This window comes from Ambystoma mexicanum, unplaced genomic scaffold, assembly GCF_040938575.1.
Source record: "Ambystoma mexicanum isolate Mex_15411 unplaced genomic scaffold, UKY_AmexF1_1 Mex_scaf45, whole genome shotgun sequence".
NCBI lineage: Eukaryota > Metazoa > Chordata > Amphibia > Caudata > Ambystomatidae > Ambystoma > Ambystoma mexicanum.
In genome coordinates this window covers 1,516,386-1,535,998 of record NW_027182461.1, presented here as the reverse complement: position 1 = coordinate 1,535,998, position 19,613 = coordinate 1,516,386, and the positions used below count along the sequence as shown (strand labels likewise).

Below are 19,613 nucleotides of genomic sequence, written 5' to 3'. Positions count from 1 at the left end.
GATGAGAGAAGGAGAAGAGGTGGCTGAGGGAAGCCTGAAAATGTGTCATCAGCATAGCACTGAAAATTGGAGCAGAAAATAATGCAATGGTTGAGTGTTTCCAGGTGTTGGTTGAAAAGCCAGGGTGAGAGGTTCGACCCCTGGAGAACACTACAAGTATAAAGGGAGAAAGATGAAAGGAAGGACCCAAGTTGGACATGGGAGGGTCGATCAGAGCGGAAAAAGGTCAGCAGGGCCAGAGCCTGATCGCCGATACCCAGTTTGTCACAGAGACGGTTGAGCAGGAAGGTATGGTTGACCGTGTTGAAGGCAGAAAAGAGATCAAGCAGAAGAAGCACAGAGGGGATGTTCGAGTCAATGTTGGAGAGCAAATCTTCACGGTTGTTCAGGATAGCAGTTTCTGTGCTTCTTACAGCTCTAAAGCCAGACTGATGGTCATGGAGACAGCCAGCAGAATCAGAGTGAAGGTTTAGCTGTGAGATGGCCAGCTTTTCCAGGAGTTGCCCAGAAAAGGAGTGTGGGGATTGGGTGATAGTAAGCCGGGTAAGAAGAGTCAACAGGGGGTTTCTTAAGAGGGTGCACAAAAGTGCTTCAGAGGGGAGGGGAAGGCTCGTGAGGCGAAAGAGTGGTTGCAGAAATCGGCCAGGGCAGGAGGGAGGATGTCAATGTGGTCCTTGATGGTTTTGGAAGAACAGGGAAGAACCTGTTTTGACGATACCATCATAGATTGGACTGGTCTAGAGACCTCATCAGGGGAGAAAAGAGGAAAGGACGTGAAAGAGGGAGGGGGCGAGAAGGAGGGAGTGGCTGTAGGAGGGCCAGAGTTCACAGAAGGAGAGGGAAGAAGAGGAGGAGGGGATGAGGGGGTGAACTGGATGTCCCATGTTTTTGAGATGAAGTGAGGGGCAAGGACAGTGCAAAGTGCCCAGGTGGCAACAGGAGAGGTAGAGACTGCAGCAGAGTTGGCCAGCGCCTTGCTGATTTTAAACAGTATAGCAGAGTTGTTAGATGCAGCAGAGACATGGGTTTGGATGTGGGCTCTCTTATTGAGGATGGAGAGTCGGTATTCCCTTTGGAGCAGGTGACAGGCCAGTTTGTCAGAGTATGAACAAGAAGCCCTCCATTTCCTCTCATCCAGCCTACACCTATGTTTAAGAGTAGCTAGGTCAGTCATACCAAGAATTGAACTTGGGCTTCAAACGGATCCACATGACAGGGGCAAGGGCATCAAGAGTATCGGAAATGGAAGAGTAGATCATAGACAGGGCTTGGTCAGGATAGTCAGCTAGCGGTGGGGAGGAGAGAGAAGGTGGCGGCGAAAGCCTCAACCAGGACACTTCATGGGCCGGATGTCTGAGAAAGTAGGTGGCAGTGTTGGGGATGGCTTGGCCTGGGTGGTAGAGAGGGATAGGAGGCAGTGATTGCTCCAGGAGAGAGAAGTGGTCAGAGGGATGGGGCGGTTAGGAGATCAAGACAGTGTGTGCCCTGCAGAGTGAGTCGGGCCAGAGGGAAGGATAGAAGGGGAGAGGGAATCACAGAGGTCACAGAAGAGTTGAGGAGGAACAAGGAGAGTCAAGATGGATAATAAGGTCACCAAGAAGGAGGAGTTGAGTGGTTGAGGCCAGGAAGGAGAAGTCTGTACAGTCAGAAATGAGGTGATCTGACCAGGGGGCCAGTAGAGAGTAGCCAGCCTGCAGACAAGGCATTCGAAAGAGGTGGTAAGATAGAGGCAGGAATCCACCCAGGAAAGATCAGGGCTACACCCCCTCTGGACGGGCGGGGGGATCTGGGTACAGAGAGGATCTTGTAGCTCTCAGGGAGGAGAGTGTCAAAGGTCATGACAGAGCTGGCCGTGAACCACGTCTTGGTGAGACCCAGAACATTGAGGTCAAGTTCTTCCAGGAGGTGGCAGATGTCTGAGTGTTTGACAGCAGATCAAGAGTTGAGAGTGCCAAGATGAAGAAGGTTCCCAGCCTTAAAGGCATTCCGGGGAGGGGTACAAATCAGAGGTATGCCCTGTGGAGGTGAGGAAGGAGCCTGAGGTGGGGCAGAAGAGAAGAGACGGCAAGGTAGCCAAGGGGGGAAAGGAGGGGACAGCAGGAGATGAAAAGAAATTGATGGGCGCTTCCCTCGCCTCAAAGAGGAGATTGGCCTGAGGGCCTTGGACCATGACGATGCCATTTAGGTAGACATTAATTATGACCTCAGAGGAGTCGAAGAGGGACATAAGGACTTCCCAGCGGGTGCCAACATTAATGGGAGAGGACGACGGAGCACAGAGATCATATGAAAAGTCCATAGATCTGGCGAAGGAACGACAGAGGATGTCAGTGAGGGTCTGTATGGAGGAAGCGCTGGAATAGGTATCAGTGATGGTGAGAGACCAGGGTTGGTGGACAAAATATCCTTTTTAAACTTCTTCCTAAAAGACTTAGTGAGAAGGGAAGGATAGGTGATGGAGAAGCAGTTGGAGAAGATGGGAGAAACAGAAAGCGACATGGGCGATTATGGAGAGGGGCAGCAGGAAGAGTAGAACAAGTACAGCGGAAAGGATCAGCCATTGGCCCAGCAAGTTACAGAGAAGCAATCAAATTCAAGCAAATGTGGAGTTGTCCGATACCCAATGGAAAATGTGTGCCAACATACACGAAATGTATCCCTGAATTCTAGGTTTAGTGTCATGCAATTTAAATTGTTAAACTTTACTACACACCCGGAAAACTGGGTAAAATGCTTAATACTGGGGAACAACTGTGTCCGAGGTGCCGTGCACACGAGGCTGATCACGTTCACATGTTTTGGCGCAGCCCTTCCCTGGCTGGATTGTGGGAAACAGTATGTCGGATATAGTGGGGGTCACACTCAATCATTCCCCTTTGGGAGCATTGTGTGGAGGTTGGTCTACACTTCCGTCAAATTGCCTCCGACCTTTTGGAAGTATGGGGTGCATGATCGTCAAAAGGTGCATATTTCTCAAATGGAAAGATAAGAACCCTCCAACAGCTAAGACATGGTTGGTCGACCTTACATGGGCCCAGAACTGTGAGGAGGCCTACATCAATACACTACCCAAATCCTCCAGACCTAAAGACACATGTGTGCAGTTCCGCTCATACTTAGCCAGCCGCACCTCGGACTGATCATCCGGCTGCCCTGCTGAACTGTCCTCCATTCCTTAATGCTCCCCATCTGCAGCTACTGTGATTTAGAATTTAAAAGCCTGTTGCTTAAATGCTGTTCTTTCACTGTTATGTTGTGCATCTCTACATCTGTATGCGCACATGTGTTTCTCACTGTTGCCCAGTTTTTGCTGCTCTATAGGAGTGGGGAGACGGAAGCACTGGCACGGTTGCCAACGGTGCTTCTGTGACAAGTCTGCCTGCCGGGGCCGCTGCGCCCGGCTGGTCAGACCGGTCGGGTGCAGCGACCCCGGCAGGCAGACCCATAGTGTGCCGGTCCAGTAAACAAGGGTGCTGGATCAGATGGAACGGGCGGAGTACATGGAACCAAAACCACCATATCACACTACCACGCTTACTCTCTCCTACACCCCACCACTCAACTAGAACACAGCAATACTGGGACAGTATAGCTGTTCTAATACTAACACCTGCCTCTTACTCCTCAACATCCTAATTAAGCACAGCTAGCTGAGCACACACCGCTAGCCTATGCATCTCCTCAGGCCTAACGCAGATGGAAATCAGTGTGTGTTCTCTCTCTCTCTTTGGACTACGGTTCCCGAGGGCGTTCAACCTACCAGCGCTTTGAGATCATACTAATGATGCATAAGGCGCTATATAAATGCAAAGTAACATAACAAAGGGCACAGCAGTCCGCACAAAAAGCACAGCTAGGTTTATAATTACAGTTCGACTCAAATGCTAGTGGTGGGTGCCGAAGCGCAATGCATTTGAGAGTATGAACATGGGATAACAAGCAGAGAGGGAAAGTGAAGTCAAGAGAGGTTAGACGTAGTCAGAAGGACGAACTAACCCATAGTACAGAAGATCGGAATGTCAAGGTAGTCCTGGTTTAAATGAAGAGTGAGGTTGCAGCATCATGAAGGGTCAGGTGCTGGGGTGCAGGAATGAGCCGAGTAGCGTTCTGGCAGCAGACAGTGAACAGACAAGAGCCTTTGTCATGGGCCTTGGTAGATCTAGCCAGCTCCCGCCTCCCAGTTGATCCAATTGGCCTATCAAGGCCAGGCAACCAATGGGAGGAGGGGAGAGAAGCCAGGCAAGGCCACTCAATGATGAAAAGGCAGTGTGGCCACCTTCAAAGGCCAGAGAAACAATGAGGCCAAAGCCGAAATAGAAACAAAGATCAAAAACCTAGTGGATGGGTTCAGTCGAGGCAGGGAATAATACTTCATGCAAACCACAAACCGTTGTCAATTAAATGGTGTAATTTTTTCTCTTTTTTCCAAATAAATGGTAAAATGCACTCACATGCGCGAGGCACGCCAACAAAAAGCCATGGCTTACCCCAGCAATGCAGGGCAGCCTGGTTTCAGCCAGGAGGTAGATGGAGAAAGGCAGGCGTTTATGAGATTGGGGTGTATTGCCATATGGCGATAGAGCAAAAAGGGAAGTACCACACACCATGCTCCTCGTTAGAAATACATTGCTATGCTGGAAGAATGATTTGGAGAAGGCACCGGACCATTTATGGACCAGCAATCATCACGATGTGGTTCTATTAAAAAGAGTTGGAACAGAACGGATACAATTGACACCTGGTGCGGTACTACCACATGTTTAGCAGTACCCCACGTCTAGAGAGGCCGGCAAAAGGATTGAGACCACTATTGTGTTTATTTACTTTGAGTTAAGGTGATTGAAGCCCATCCACACAAGCCAACAGATTGATTGTGTGACCCTTCAGATGGCTGACTTGAGCAGAGGCCAGGATTGGTTGTTCCCACTGTTCAAGGAGTCTCAGTTCCGAGTCTGACAAATGTCTTTAAGAGATCTGCAGAGACAGGGCTTTGCTGGGCAAGTAAAGAAAGTACTGCTGGCACACTTCCAACAGCTGGCTACTCTTTTGTGGGGGGGGGGGTCATGGCTTGAATGATCTCAAGACTGGCTACAGGAGTCCCCCTCCTTCAGAATTCGGGCTGGGGTGGCCCAGTCCACCAATGGCAAGGATCGGCACCATAACAACTTGGAAGGGGCTATCTAATCATGGACAGCCACTGGACATTACATCACCCAGTAACACACACTATGGCACAAATGTGAACAGGGCCAAGAGACAAAAGCCCCATAGCCAACCCCACACATCGCCAAACTTCCAACGAATGCTGGAGCTTGCCCCAAGAAAGAGCTCACTATATATGGAAAATCCAGGCTCTCCTAGGCTGGAGGAAGTTCAACCCACAAGATGACCGAAGGACTTGAGAAAATCTCATGGCACAGCCATTTTCGTATATATGGTACTCGAATTGGCATTGAGCTGTAAAACGCAAAAGTGAATGACTAAAACATACAAAAGTATCTGCTACCACCAGCTCATCCTGCACACATTTAAGTGACTACAAAGTTACCAAAAACATAGTTTGAGACAGTGTCTCTACGGAACTTCACAGAAGATGTACGCAGACCAAAAGAAACCAGGAATTTTACCATGGAGAACGGAGTTCTCCTGTACCGATAGCCATAGGGACTGATCAATGCCCACAAAACAGATTATCTTAGCAAGTCCAGTGGAGTAAAAAGGCTTCACTTACCTCAAAAAGTAAGGAATGTTTCGAAATAGAAACTAGTAGGGTGTCTAGGATGTCTACAGGGGGCAGAAAAAAGAAAAATATTTCCTAACACTTGCCTAACAGTTAAGAAAAATATGGAGACTACCATTGAGGGCTTTATAGAAATACAAGGAACTTTTTTTTAGGAAAATCACTCTTTGACCTCCGCGACCTAAGATCTATACACCAATTTCGGTGGTGTCACAATGGTGTGTGCAGGAAGAACGGAGACACTGAGTTCCCCCACTCCGTTTGTAAGTATGAACAGGGAAGCTGCACACATCTGTTTACTGCGCCACAATTGGATTTCAAAAACTTGAACTTGTTCCCATGTTTGAAAATCAATTTATTGATAGCCCTTTTTACGATAAGACGTGTTTCGGCACATTCCCTGTGCCTTCCTCAGATCAGGGCAATGTTGCGGGATGCAGGAATCTTGACATTTTCAGAAGACGCACAGAATCTGATGGGACTCATTCGCCAACCACGTTAATGTGTAGCTGATAAATCAGTGGATGGACATTGCCCTGATCTCAGGAAGGCACAGGGAATGTGCCGAAACACGTGTTATCGTAAAAAGGGCCATCAATAAATTGATTTTCAAACATGGGAACAAGTTCAAGTTTTTGAAATCCAATTATGGCGCAGTAAACAGATGTGCGCAGCTTGCCTGTACCATTGAGGGCTCACAAAGATCCAATGTGGCTACCTTGAACAAAGAAAGGCCATAAACAAAATGTCAGAGTAGGATTTAAAAGAACCTATTGGTATTCCCAATAGCTACCAAAAGGTACATCAAGCTACTAATGCAATACAATGATGTGTACCTCCTGTGAAGCCAAAAACTAGATTACAGTGCTAAAAGCCTACTCCCTAAAACCAATGTAGTGATGTAGGGTGATAGCACCCTAGAGACAAAATTGTTGGATTGAAAAATCACCCCTGTCCAAGGAGCCATATACCCAAAAAGGGTTGTAGTGACAGGGGGACTTCTAAAGTCCCTCTGACAACAGAAAAAAGCTAGGAGTTCCAAAAAAAAAAAAAGTTTCCATAAAACAGGACATCAGAACGCCTCAAAATGGAATTACACCCCAACATTCTGCTACATTAACCATTGTGTGCGTTTTGATTAACTTGTTCAACACCCTATTTTGCACCTGGGGTAGCGAGAGTAGGTCTCTTCACACCCCTCACCAGTTGCCTCTGTAAATACATCCCCAACAATGCTGTTAGAATTTAAGAGGTTAAAACGTGCATCTAAACTGGTTGTTCAATGGTCGTCCATCAAACAGACTGACAAGAATATGAGACTGTCAAACTTAAGAATCAAAACTGTAAACATTTTTGAAGTGCCTGCAAATTGTCACATAACTTTACACAAATATTTAATATTTTCACACCCACTACCCAATCCTGCACAAAAGCTCACCTGCTCAGCATAGAGGTCATCTCGGTCATGCATGTGCTGGTGTTTACCCAGGTCGGTCGTGATTTCACCCACTTCAGTGTAGAATTGGACATCCGTGTGTCTTTTCTTCCCGAACATTATGGCATTCTATGGGAGGAAACGTATGAAACGTCAGAAGACCTGGCAACTCCCCCCCCGCACTCCCACACTGGCACCACAAAGTTCTCCAAGAAGGGGCTTTGGAAAATGCAGCACTTATAAGACCATTTAGTTTTGTCCCAAACCTATGGGCAGGTTTCCCACAATCAAACCCTTAATGCTCAGTACAAAATTATTATCTTTCCTTTTGTACCCTATGGCAAAGTTTGGGAAGACCAGTCATGGAAATGAGGCCACCACAAAAGCCTAACAAAATAAAGGGAAAAACAGAGGATTGTATAAATCAACATTGGGGTAAGGCTTATCAGTATTTGTGTAGTGCTGAATGGAGTGTGAAAGCACTCTACAAAGTTTGATTTATCACATGCACATAAGACTTCATGCAGGATGTCTCCTGTTTTTCAGCTTTGCAATAATAGTTATTTTCATTACTACTGCGAGTGAGCGACGCACTGCAGATTGGAGAGGAGCCTACATTAGAGCCTACACATGAGAACCTACACATTTTCCATCCTGGCACGAGAGGGTGCCATAGCTGCGTAGAATTGCTGGCAAGACCCTCTGGGGCCTTTATTTTGCAGCTAATCTTGGTCTGTGCCCCCTGCCCCCCCTGTTCATTGCTCCCGCGTTGTCCTTTTCCCCGTCATAGTTTCCTCCCACTTTCCTGTCTGCCCACTCCCTCCCTGATTGGCTCTCCCTTCCTACTTACAGGCCCTCCCTGGGCACCCCCTGCTCTGCAGCCCCATGCCAAGGGCACCTAGGCAAAGGGCGGCTCCTACTTGGCAGCTCACTGGTAGTGTCTGCAGGTGTCCGCAGGGGACGCCAGCTGCCAGTCACCCTCCTTCCAACTGCCTCGCCCCACCCTTCCACCTGCAGGTGGTTCACTCCCCGGCTGTTTTTAAGTGTGACTAACTGTCGAGTACTATAAAATTGCAACGTTAAAACTAGGCCTTTTCTCCCCATTCAGGAATCTCAAACTTAGGTGTGTCTTCTCACCTGTCTCAACAATAATGTACTTTTTGTGAGCTCCTTAATCCAGAGTGTCGTCTCACTGTCTCGTCTGCCTACACTGGTGTCCTTGCTAGTGTCTTCCCCCCCCCTCTCCCTTCCACCTCTCTCCTCTCCCACCCACTCTATGGTGCTTGCTGTCCCTCCTATCTTTTCTAATTGCTTCTCTATTGACTATCCTGCTCTCCTCACTAAATCTGGTAGGAAGAAGTTTAAAAAGGGCATCCTGGTCTGTAACCCAGGCCTCCCCATCGTCGACACCTACACCAGTGCCTACTCCAAGGTAACTCTCACAGACATCCTCTTTGTCGTGCCTTAGCCAGACCTATGGACCCTTCATATGGTCTCTGCGCTCTCCCTTTGCCTCTTCTCCATTAATGGTGGCACCCATTGGGACGCCCTCCTGGCCTCCTCTCCTCCAAGGTCATCATTAATGTTTACTCTAATGGGACCGTCTTGGTCCAAGGCCCTCAGGCCAACCTGCTCCTTTTTGATAGACGCTTCCCGCACCTCATCAACTTCCTTTCTTCTCCTGCTGTCCCCTATCCCCTTTCATAGAATACCTCGTCTCCCCCTTCTGCCTCCTCTTTGGCTACCTTGACTTCCCCCTTCCCTCTCGGACTCCTACACCTCCGCAGGGCGTAACTCTGATCTGTACCCCTCCCCTAAGTACTTCAAGGATGACAACCTTCTCCATATTGCCACTCTAAACTCTCGCTCTGCTATCAAACACTCTGATATCTGCCACCTTCTAGAAGAACTTGTCCTTAGTCTCACCGAGACATGGTTCACAGCCAGCTCCGTCACCAGCTTTGAAGCACTCTTAACTGAAGCTACAAGATCATCTCTGCGCCCAGGTCCAACCGCTCTGGGGGGGGGGGGGGGGGGGGGGGGGGGGTTTGCCCTAATCTTCCCTGAGTGGATTCCTGCCTCTCTCATTCCTATGCAGGCCTACTCTTTTGAATGCCTCGTCTGCAGGCTCTCTCCCTTTCCTCGCCATTCCCTCACTGTGGCTACCATCTATCGGCCACCTGGTCAGATTTCCTCCTTCCTCTCGGAGTGAGCGGACCTCTCCTCCTCACTCCTGGCCTCACCCACTCAACTCCTCCTTCTTGGAGATTTCAACATCCACCTGGATGCCTCCTGTCCTTCCTCGGGACTCTTTCGTGACCTCTACGACTCTCTCACAATTCTCCCCTCTGGCCCGACTCACTCTGCAGGGCACACCCTGGATGTTCTGATCTGCTCAGACCTTCCCCTCTCCGTTCCTCTCACCACTCCTGGAGTGATCAATTTCTCCTCTCCTCCCACTTCCATCACTGCCACCCACCTTCTCTGTCATCCGACCCATGAAGCGCGTGTCAGCCGAGGCTTTCACTGCCACCTTCTCACCCCCCCGCCCACCCAGTCCCACTTTGGCCGACTCATCCTGAAACAGCCCTCTCTATGCTCCACGCTGCTATATCTGATACTCTTGATATCCTTGCCCCTGTCATGAGAATCTCCCTGAAGCCCAAAGCCAAGTGCAACTCCTGGTACGACTCAGACCCCGTCACCCTAAAACGCAAGTGTAGGGTGGCCGAGAGGAAATGGTGCGATTCATGTTCATCCTCTGACAAACTGACCCGTCACCTGCTGCAAAGGCAATACCGGCTCTCTGTCCTATCCAAGAAGAGAGCTCATATCCAAGCCTGCGTCTCTGCGGCATCTAACAACTCGGCTGAACTCTAAAATCTGCAAGGAACTGACCAATCGTGCCGCAGTCTCTACCTCTCCTGTCCCCACCCAGGCCCTCTGTACAGCACTGGCTTCTCACTTCATCTCTAAAACTCAGGACATCCTGTCTGCTCTCTCCTCCTATTCCCCCCCCCCCACCACCCTTTGCTCTTCTGCTGGCCCTTCTGCAGCCACCTCTCCTCCCTCCTTCTCTGCCTTTCCCCCCATTATCCGCAGATGAGGTTTCTAGACAAGTCTAATTTATGAAACTCGTCGAAACAGGTTAACCCCTGTTCCTCCAAAACTATCAAGGGCCACATCGACTCCCTGGCTCCTGCACTGGCTGATTTCTGCAATCACTCCTTCGCCACTGGAGTCTTCCAATCCCCCTTGAAGCACTCCCTTGTGCACCCCCTTCTTAAGAAACCCTCTGCTGATACCTCCTGCCCGGCTAACTATTGCCCAATCTCCATCACTCCTTTCCTGGTTAAGCTCCTGGAGAAACTGGCCATCTCCCAGCTTAATCTCCACACTGAATCTGTTGGTTGTCTTCATGACCATCAGTCTGGCTTCAGAGCTGCCAGAAGCACAGAAACTGCTCTTCTGAACATCCATGAGGACCTGCTCTCCAACCTTAACTCTTACCACTTGCGTCCTCATCCTGCTTGATCTCTCTTCTGCCCTTGACACTGTCAACCATGCCATCCTGCTCAACCGTCTCCGTGATAACCTGGGTATCACTGGTCAGGGTCTGGCATGGATGACTTCTTTCCTCTCCGACCGACCCTCCCAGGTCCAACTTGGGTCCTTCCTCTCCGCTATCTTTTTCTCTACCTGTTGTGTCCCCCACGGGTCTAACCTCTCCCCCTGGCTGTTCAACCAATACCTGGCACTCCTTGCCCACCGCATTTCCGCTCTCTGCCCCAACTTTCAGTGCTATGCGGATGACAGCCAGCTCATCTTCGGGCTACCCTCGGCCGCCTCCTCTACTTCCCTCATCTCTGACTGTCTTCTATCCAGGAGTAGTGTGCCCCCAATGACCTCTGCCTTGATGCCAGTAAAACCGATATTCTCATCGGCACACCGCTCCCTCCTTTCCTGTAGCTCTCTGGCCGGTCTCTCTTGGCCCTCTTCCTGCTCCCACCTGCAAGGCTAAAAACCTCGGGGTCATCTTCGACTCCACAATCTCCTTCTCTCCTCACATCTCTGACATCTCTCAGAAGTCACACTACCAGCTGCACCTCCTGAGAGGTATTCTTCCTTTCCTCTACTTCCCCCAGTAGCTCACTGTCTCCAGAGCTCTGGTTCTTTCAAGGCTGGACTATTGCAAAAGCCTCTTTCTTAATCTGCCCGTTTCTACTCTCCGCCCTCTGCAACTTATTCAGAACAGGAATGCAGGACTTGTCCTTGGCCTCTAGCCCAGGGATCGCATTTCTCCAGGACTGAAATCTCTGCAATGGCTCCCAGTGGCTGCAAGGATCAAGTTCAAAACCCTCTGCATCGTCCACAAGGACTTCTGGGGTCTGGGGCTTCAATACCTTCAACTCTCTCTTCCTAAATATCTTCCTTCTCGAGCACTTCGCTCCTCCAACTCCCTCAGGGTCAGTCGCTTCTCCAAGCAAGAGTTGGCGGTAGATCTTTCTTCGGCTGGTGCCTCCCTCTGGAACAGCCTCCCTTAAACTTGGAGAACCATCTCCGGTTCTGGAAGCACCTCAAACCTCTTTGCTTCTGCTTTTTCTCCTTCTCTCCTCTGCTGACCTGGTTGTAACCAGAACTGCACTGGCTACCTGACACCCCGATCTCTGGCCATGTCCTTCGCCCCCCAGCGTCACACACCTGCACTGCCCACCAGGCAACACCCGCACTTGGGTACTGTTTCTGTATCCCTACAGTCCCCCTACCTGCTCTCGACACCTGTTGTCCGCATTTACCCATGCACTTGCTGGCTGTTATTAATTATCCTGTACCATGTACAGCACTGCCCCTGACCCCTTCCCACGCACTTGCGCAATCTGAATGACACCTGGCCTAGTAGGATAGTTTGTCCGTCCTCCCTTTGTTCCCCCTCCCATGCCGCGACACGCCTTGAAACACTTGTGTATTGGCGCGTTACAAATGCCATATCATATCAGAGACTTTTCATAACAGTCTAGGGTTCTGAAAAGTCAACCTAATGTTAGGGAAATACATAATTTTTATGTTATGTATCTTGGCATTTATATAGTGCCTTATGTATCATTGGTATGACCTCAAAGTACTGGTAGGTTGAACGCCCTCGGGAACCGAAGTTCAAGTCAGTAGAGAGAGAGTGTTGTATGGTGCGTGGGCGCACCGGATATGTGGTTGTTGCACAATAGCCGCTTCTTAGCTGTAGGTGTGGAGCTGAGGAAATCAGTTGGATGTGTTCAGTCTGGAGTTCTGGCTGAGTGCGGCCCGAGGAACGCCCAAGCTAGCTCGCTTCATCCCCTCTCCCAGTGAGATCCCCAACACTTTTTGCTGGACTTCAATACCTTTTTCTTTCTATCGTGAATGAGTTGATCCTTTTCCGCCCATTTATTTGCTCAGACTTTTGGAACTCTGTTCTCTGTATTACCTTAAGTATGGCGTCTACTTTCCTCCAGATCTCTTTAAAGACATCTGTGTTTAACTTTTGCAGCAAACAGCTCCTTATGGACAGTTGCTGGGCACCCTTTGGGTTCTCCTTTGAGATTCTCTCTTTATCCTTGAGTAACTACAGTTCTTAAGGATGGAGGGATACTTTGTATCTCTCCTAAAACTTTATACTGTGAGAGATTGGCACACATCACCTTATGTGGAGTGCCAAGGGAATAGATCCCTTGTATCCTCCTCTCTGCTCTTGTGGCTTTTTAGTCACAGACAACCCTCTAGTTACGGCTGGTGGCAATTGTTAGGCAAAGAGTGTATGCAGTACCCTTAGTGTGCACTACAACAACTCTGACTACAGGTATAGGAAACCCAACCTTTGGTATAAGCGTGTACTACAGTTTTGGTCGCGTGTTGAGCAGCCAGGTTTATCTCAAGAGGGGTCAATGTGAGCTGTTGGGGAGTTACACAGAGATAAGTATTCAAATAAACACGTACACACAAGGTTTCTTGAATAAACAATTATTAATTTATCAGTCAGTTAGAATAAGCCTTCAGAAGGGAGCAATATAATTGTAACACACAAATACACTTGTACACACTTAGTTTCTAAATCAGTAAAGCCCCTTTTGCGATGGCCCAGACACAACCTACACCTTCAGGTGACTTCAATAGCTAGGGTGCTGGGGACATTAATATATTACTGTTGACATTTAAAACACTCTTAGAAGTTGGTAAAAGGGAAAGATGATCAGAACAAACAAGAGACCACAAATATTCTTAAGCAGGCAAATACTTTTGGATCCCCCTAAGCAGAGTCATTCAGTATAATAGGCTAAGCCAAAGTCAATGGGCAAAAGTCTTATATAGGATGAAGCACCTCTGGTAGGTAAGTAGACAAAGGCTTTGCACAATGTTTTTTAAGTCTTTGAAGAAAAGAATCAAATGTAGGGCCACAAGCTGTTAAGACTTGTGAGTGGTAGACGATGCAAGCAACTCTACAATGATCGGCAAGTTCTCTCCGTCTTTACAGTCCCTTTGTATTGAAGAAAAAGTGCAGCTGATGAGTTCTGTTCCTGTGCAGCTCAGCAGATCTCAGTGTTCCTGGGCCTCAGTCATGGGGACAAGGAGGACTTCTGGGGACTCCTGAACTGCAAGGGGACAGTCACCGCTCACAACCAGCAATCTTTCAAACAAGTGGCCTTCAGTGTTTCAGCTCCACGGAAGTACTGCAAATAGCAACACTGCGGTTTCTGGCTGCCGGGATGGACTTGTGTTGCTTCCGAGGTCCCGCACTCTGAGGGGGCTGAGGCTCGGTCAGTCCTGCTTCCTGGGAATCCAGATCTTCCTGGAGCTCTTGGCCAAATTAAAAGCAACACACACAATCTGGTGTTCCTCTCCCTGGCTATACGGTTTTCAGCAGCAACCGCAGTGGAGATTCATCCAAATACTAGAAGGATGTCCAAGTGGCTTACTTAGGCGTTGAATGGACCTACCAACTCAAGGGGAGAAGTCGTCCTTGCAGGGGCTTCTCTGTCGATACGAATTTGGAGTTTCAGCACAGCAACAGAGCTTCACCGGGCAAACCAATGGTCCAGTAGTTGCAGCAGGCGTCCTCTTCAAGTTCTTCAGTTCCTTCGTCCAGTGGTTGACTGCCTTCCAAGCCAAAAGCATCGCCTTTTATTCAGTTCTCTCCCATTCATTCCAGCCTAGCTGTCAGTCACCCAGCAGGGTGGCTGTTCTTACCGGACAGTCAGCCGGCCAATCACCACAGAGTGCATTTGGGTCTCCTAGGTGACTAAGCACAGGGAGTTTTGGGCACCTGCCTCACTTCCATTCCAGCCTACCCCAGACACCCTGGAGCCAGAGGCGGGCTTCACTCGTGAATCCCGCCAAAGGCAAATCGAACAATGGGACCAAAGCTGGTTTGGCGCGCAGAGTAAATCTCAAGAAGGACCTCTCCACAAAGAAATGGCGAAAAAAAGACCGGGCCATTTTGACAAAAATGGCACTCTTGGGTGGTTTATTGTAGCTGCGAACGCAGCCCATGGTAAATGCACACCACGGTAGTTAAAACAAAACCACTGCCACCAGTCATTCAGTGAGGGTCTAGCAAGTTACAAATAAGTAAAGTCAATTTAACTTTACTGCTCTGGGAAACAGTAGTTCATCCCAGAGAAGGTATTTAAACCTTGGGAAATCTAAAAGACTTACCTGTGTCACTTCACTGAAGGTGCTGTGTGACACAATGTAAAAGATGATGCCTATGGAGTTTGTCAGACTCCAGAACCAAAGAAAGAGTACAAAACCACATTAAAACACAAGAGAGTGGGAAAAAGGGTCTCACTCTCTCCAGGTTAAAAAAATCAAGCCCTGAAAATCCAGCAAAGTTGCTGGGGGTCTCTTGGGTGGAGGGAAGAAGCACATTTCTGAGAATTCGCCCTAACAGGGGCAAGGAGGTTGTTCCAGAGGGAGGCACCTGCAGAGGATAAGGATCTACCCCCAAATCTGTGTTTGGAAAAACAGCTCACCCGCAGAGAGTTGGAGGAGGCCGAGCAGAGGGCTTCATAAGGAGAGTATTTGGGAAGAAAGCGTTGTAGATAGTAAGGGCCCCAGCCCCAGAATGCCTTGTGGACTATGCAGAGGGACTTGAAGTCGATCCTTGCAGCCACAGGGAGCCAGTGGAGTGATTTCAGTGCCAGAGAGATGCGATCCCTGGACTTTATGCAAAGGACAAGTCCTACAGTTCTATTCTGCATAATTTGAAGGGGGTCAGAGAGTAGAAGTAGGAAGGTTGAGAAAGACTGTTGCAGTAGACCAGTCTGGAGAGAACCAGGGCTCTGGATACAGTGAGCCTATGGGGAAAGTTAAGAAAAGTTAGAATAACTGAGGAGGTGCAGCTGGTAATGGGACTTTTTGGACATGTCCGAGATGTGAGAAGAGAAGGAGAGAGTAGAGTCGAAGATGACACCCATATTTTTGCCTCACTGGTGGGTGAGGGCACAAGACCAATGGAGGCCGGCCAGAGTAAGAGTGGGAAAGTGGGAGCAGGGGGTCCCAATGAGGATGATCTCAGTCTTATTGTCATTAAGGCAGCAATCATCAGCAGCACACCAGGACTGAATTTCAGACAGGAATGAGTGAGTAAGAGGCCGAGGGTAGCCTGAAAGAGCTCTGTCATCCGCATTACACTGAAAGTTGGAAGTGAAGGGCGAGATCACGTGGGTCAAAGGGGCCATGTAGACATTGAAAAACCAGGGGGCTAGATAAGATCCCTGGGGGACACCATAAATAGCGAGTGATCGAGAGAAGGACCAGAGGTCTACCTGTGGAAGGTGGGTCAGAGCGAAAGGACGCTACCCACGCCAGGGCCTGATCTGTGATGCCCAGGGCATCATGGAGAAGGTAGATCAGGATGTTGTGGTTTACTGTATCGAAAGCAGAGGAGAGGTCAAGGAGCATGATGGTAGAGTTAGAGTCAAGGTTTGAGAGCAGATCTTCACGGGTGTTCAGAAAACAAGTTACTTATCTTACCTGGTAATGTTCTATAGATGGGATGTTCCTCCGACATATTCCACATCTGACAGTAATGACCACAGCTGTGCTGCCTCGTAAAGTTTTTCGGCGTAGGCGTCCTGCGTCGATACGCTGTCCCTAGAGGGCCTCCGTCGAGGGTCGACGTCACCGGATATTATATATAGGACGCACGGCACCCGTAGCCTCAGTTGTAGTTTTTTCCCCAGAATGTGTGGCACCAATCTTCTGCCAGTATGACTACAGAAAGCCTTGCGGAAACTTAAGCTGCAATCGCATAAGAAATTCTGTAGAGGGGCAGGCTGGGAGGGTTCAATGAAGAATCCGTCGGAGGAACATCCCATCGAAAGAAAGTTACCAGGTAAGTTAAGTAACTTGTTCGTTGAGCTTGGTGAAGACCCTCGGACAGAGGTCAATCCGAACAGCAGGACCCGAAACTGAAAATGTGAGTCGCCAACCACAAACCTCATGTACTGCCTGAGCTTGGGATGAATCGGCACATGAAAGTAAGCATCCTTGAGGTCGAGAGACACCAACCAATCCTGAAGTTGAAGGGCCTGGAGAACTTTAGAAAGAGTAACCATCTTGAACTGGACGCAAGTCCATGATGGGTCTCAAGCCTCCGTCTTTTTTCGGGATCAAAAAATATGGGGAATACCATCCAGTTCTATGGTCCCTTTCTCCAGCAGGGAAAGGATTTCCTGCGCAATGACCGGATCTGGACGCTTCAAAGAGAGCTTCCCCAGTGGATCGTCGTGAGGTCTCTGCCGGAAGGGAAGACAGTAGTCGTGGGCTATGATCTCCAGAACCAACACATCTGAAGTAATGGCACGCCATTCTACAAGATGCTACAAGATGCTGTGCCAGTCCCCCCTCCCCCCCAACCGGCGAACCATGGGACATGGCCTCATGACTGAGCTGACGCAGCTGCAGTAGTGCCTGAGGGCAAACAGGCAACTGCCGAGCGGCTTTGGCACCTCGAGTACCTTGCTTTCCACCTCCGTTACTCCTACGGTGGCCCCTTTGACTGGCAGCTCCTCTCGATCTACCAAAGGAAGAGTAGTACGAGAGGAACTTCCACTCCATTGCTGTCACCTAGGAGGAAAAGGCAGAGGTTGGCGTACTGCAGCGCTCAAAGACTTCCCTGCAGCTTTGGAGGTCTGCAAGCTCTCAAGGCTCTCGTCAGCCTTGCTGCCAAAAAGATGGACGCCATCAAACGGCATGTTGAGAAGCCGGGATTGCACATCAGGAACAAACCCAGACTTTCACAACCACGCAAACCTGCGCATCACGGTGCTTGCCACCATGGACCGGCTGACACAGCCTGCCATGTCCAGACCCCACTGAACGGATTCACACATGGCATCCTTGCCATCTTGGACAAGGGCTAGAAAACCATCCCGTTCCTCCCCTTCAGGAATATGTTCAGCCGCCAAAGATGCACAATTCCACAGAGTGCGAGTGAATCTTGCCAAGGCACAAACAGAGTTGGCTGCCATTAAAGCCATACCCCAAGAAGAAAATACCTTCTTCGCCCAACCATCAAATCGCTTGTCGTTCCCATCAGGAGGGATGGTAGGGTACGCAGCCTGCGTCGCTGGGCCCGTAGCCGCCTGCACCACCAAACTTTCCGGAGTGGGGTGCGTTGACAAGTAGCAGGGGTCACCACTGGCTGGACGGTATTTTTTCAGAAGCGACTTATTCACTGCAGGGAGACTCTCCAGAGCAGTCCAAGCCGCTGCCACCCTTCTTTGCAAAGCCATATGAAATGGCAACACTGGGTCAGTGGGTGGACTTTGGTCCAGGATATCTGTCAGGTCATCCTGCAGAAAATCAACAGGTTGATCAGACTACCCCAAGTACTCAGTCACCCTCGACATGAGACGCCTAAATGAGGATTCAGCATGTGTACCAGGCTCAGGCCTGCCAAACTCAACCTCTGGAGAGGTGTCAAGACCACTGGCGTCATGTAAGGACTGACGTAGGACTTCCAATTGACTGACCAGACAACAGGTCATCAGGAACCTCAGGAGGCACAACCCCCTCCTCATCCAACCCTTCTTCCACCTCTGAAATGGAAATGTAATCCAAAGGCTGGAATAAATCCCCCCTCGGAGGGGGAGGGAGGATGACCAGAGAAGGGCTCAAAGACTGGCCTCACCGACTTACTGAGAGCCTTCCTCCGAGTTTCCACAGCCCTCCAGGGCACCTCCGGCAAATTCTCCTCGAAAGGAGTCGACTTCGACAACTGCTTCGAGGCCAGAGTCCCGAGAGTGTCCTTAGACTGCCTCGGCGCTGATGGCGTCGACTACTTCTTCAGAGCCGGAGCCTCGAGAGAGTCCCCCGACGGACACAGCGCCGATTGCGTTGATGCCTTCTTAGAAGGCTTCACAGCTTCCAACGTTTGAGGGTGTCGAGGACCTGGCACGGCTATGGCGATCAACCTTGTCCGATCGGGACCTAGACGGCTCCAGATGATCGCACCGACTGCCCGAGCCCAAAGGAGTGCGAGCGGTGGCTCTAGCTCGTTCCTTGCTGGCTTCTCTCGAAGGCGCGGACGGACGGTGCCCTGCGATTCGAAAATCCCCATCATCTGCTGGCAGAATGTGTCCCATTCGGCCAGCGATGAAGACTTGGTAGGACAAGTCACCCGCTGTCTGGCCGACTTCTCCGACGAGGACGGGGAAGGCGACCGCGCTTCCGAGAATGCATAGAAGAGGCAGAGGAATGGCGGGACCCACTCCGAGACCCCCCCTGGACTTACACCGACGCAGAGAGTCGCCCCTCAAGTCGTCGGTCGAAAGCCCAGCAGATTTCAACTTATGGGTTTTAGATACCCTACCTACCGATAATTACTTCTGCTGCCGCAAGGCCTTCGCTGTCAAGGACTGGCAGTCATTGCAGCCGTCAGTGGCGTGGCTTTTGCCGAGGCACTAGAGGCAGACGTTGGGCAGGTCCGTGATGGACATTTTTGAACCGCAGTCCCGACACTTTTTAAAGCCCGACATCGGGGTAGAAGAAGACATTTTCTCAATTCAAAGTAGAAGAACCGAGCGCGCCGAGATTCCGAAGCGAACACGTTCACGGAAAAAACGTAACTGAGGCTACAGGCACCGTGCATCCTATATATAACATCCGGTGACATTCACCCTCGACGGAGGCCCTCGAGGGACAGCGTATCAACGTCATCGACGCAGGACGCCTACGCCGAAATAGTTTCCGAGGCAGCACAGCTCTGGTCATTACAGTCATAGATTTGGAATTCGTCAGAGGACAATCCCCTCAAAAAGCAGTTTCCGTGCCTCTGGTGCTCCAACGCCAGACTGATGGTCATGGAGACAACCAATAGATTCAGTGTGGGGGGTAAACTGATAAATAGCCAACTTCTCCAGGAGTATGCCCAGGATAGGACTGATGGAAATCGGGTGATAGTTT

General features: G+C 49.8%; 1 protein-coding gene across 2 annotated transcripts in view; it reads right to left on the bottom strand.

Annotated features, from left to right (window-relative positions):
• SUPT16H (SPT16 homolog, facilitates chromatin remodeling subunit) overlaps positions 1 to 19,613 on the bottom strand; it is a 979,449-nt gene that overhangs the window by 230,046 nt on the left and 729,790 nt on the right. For both annotated transcript variants that reach the window (XM_069642728.1, XM_069642729.1), the window contains exon 19: positions 7,179 to 7,304. In XM_069642728.1, coding sequence (XP_069498829.1) covers positions 7,179 to 7,304 — 126 coding nt within the window. The remainder of the gene's footprint in view (positions 1 to 7,178; positions 7,305 to 19,613) is intronic.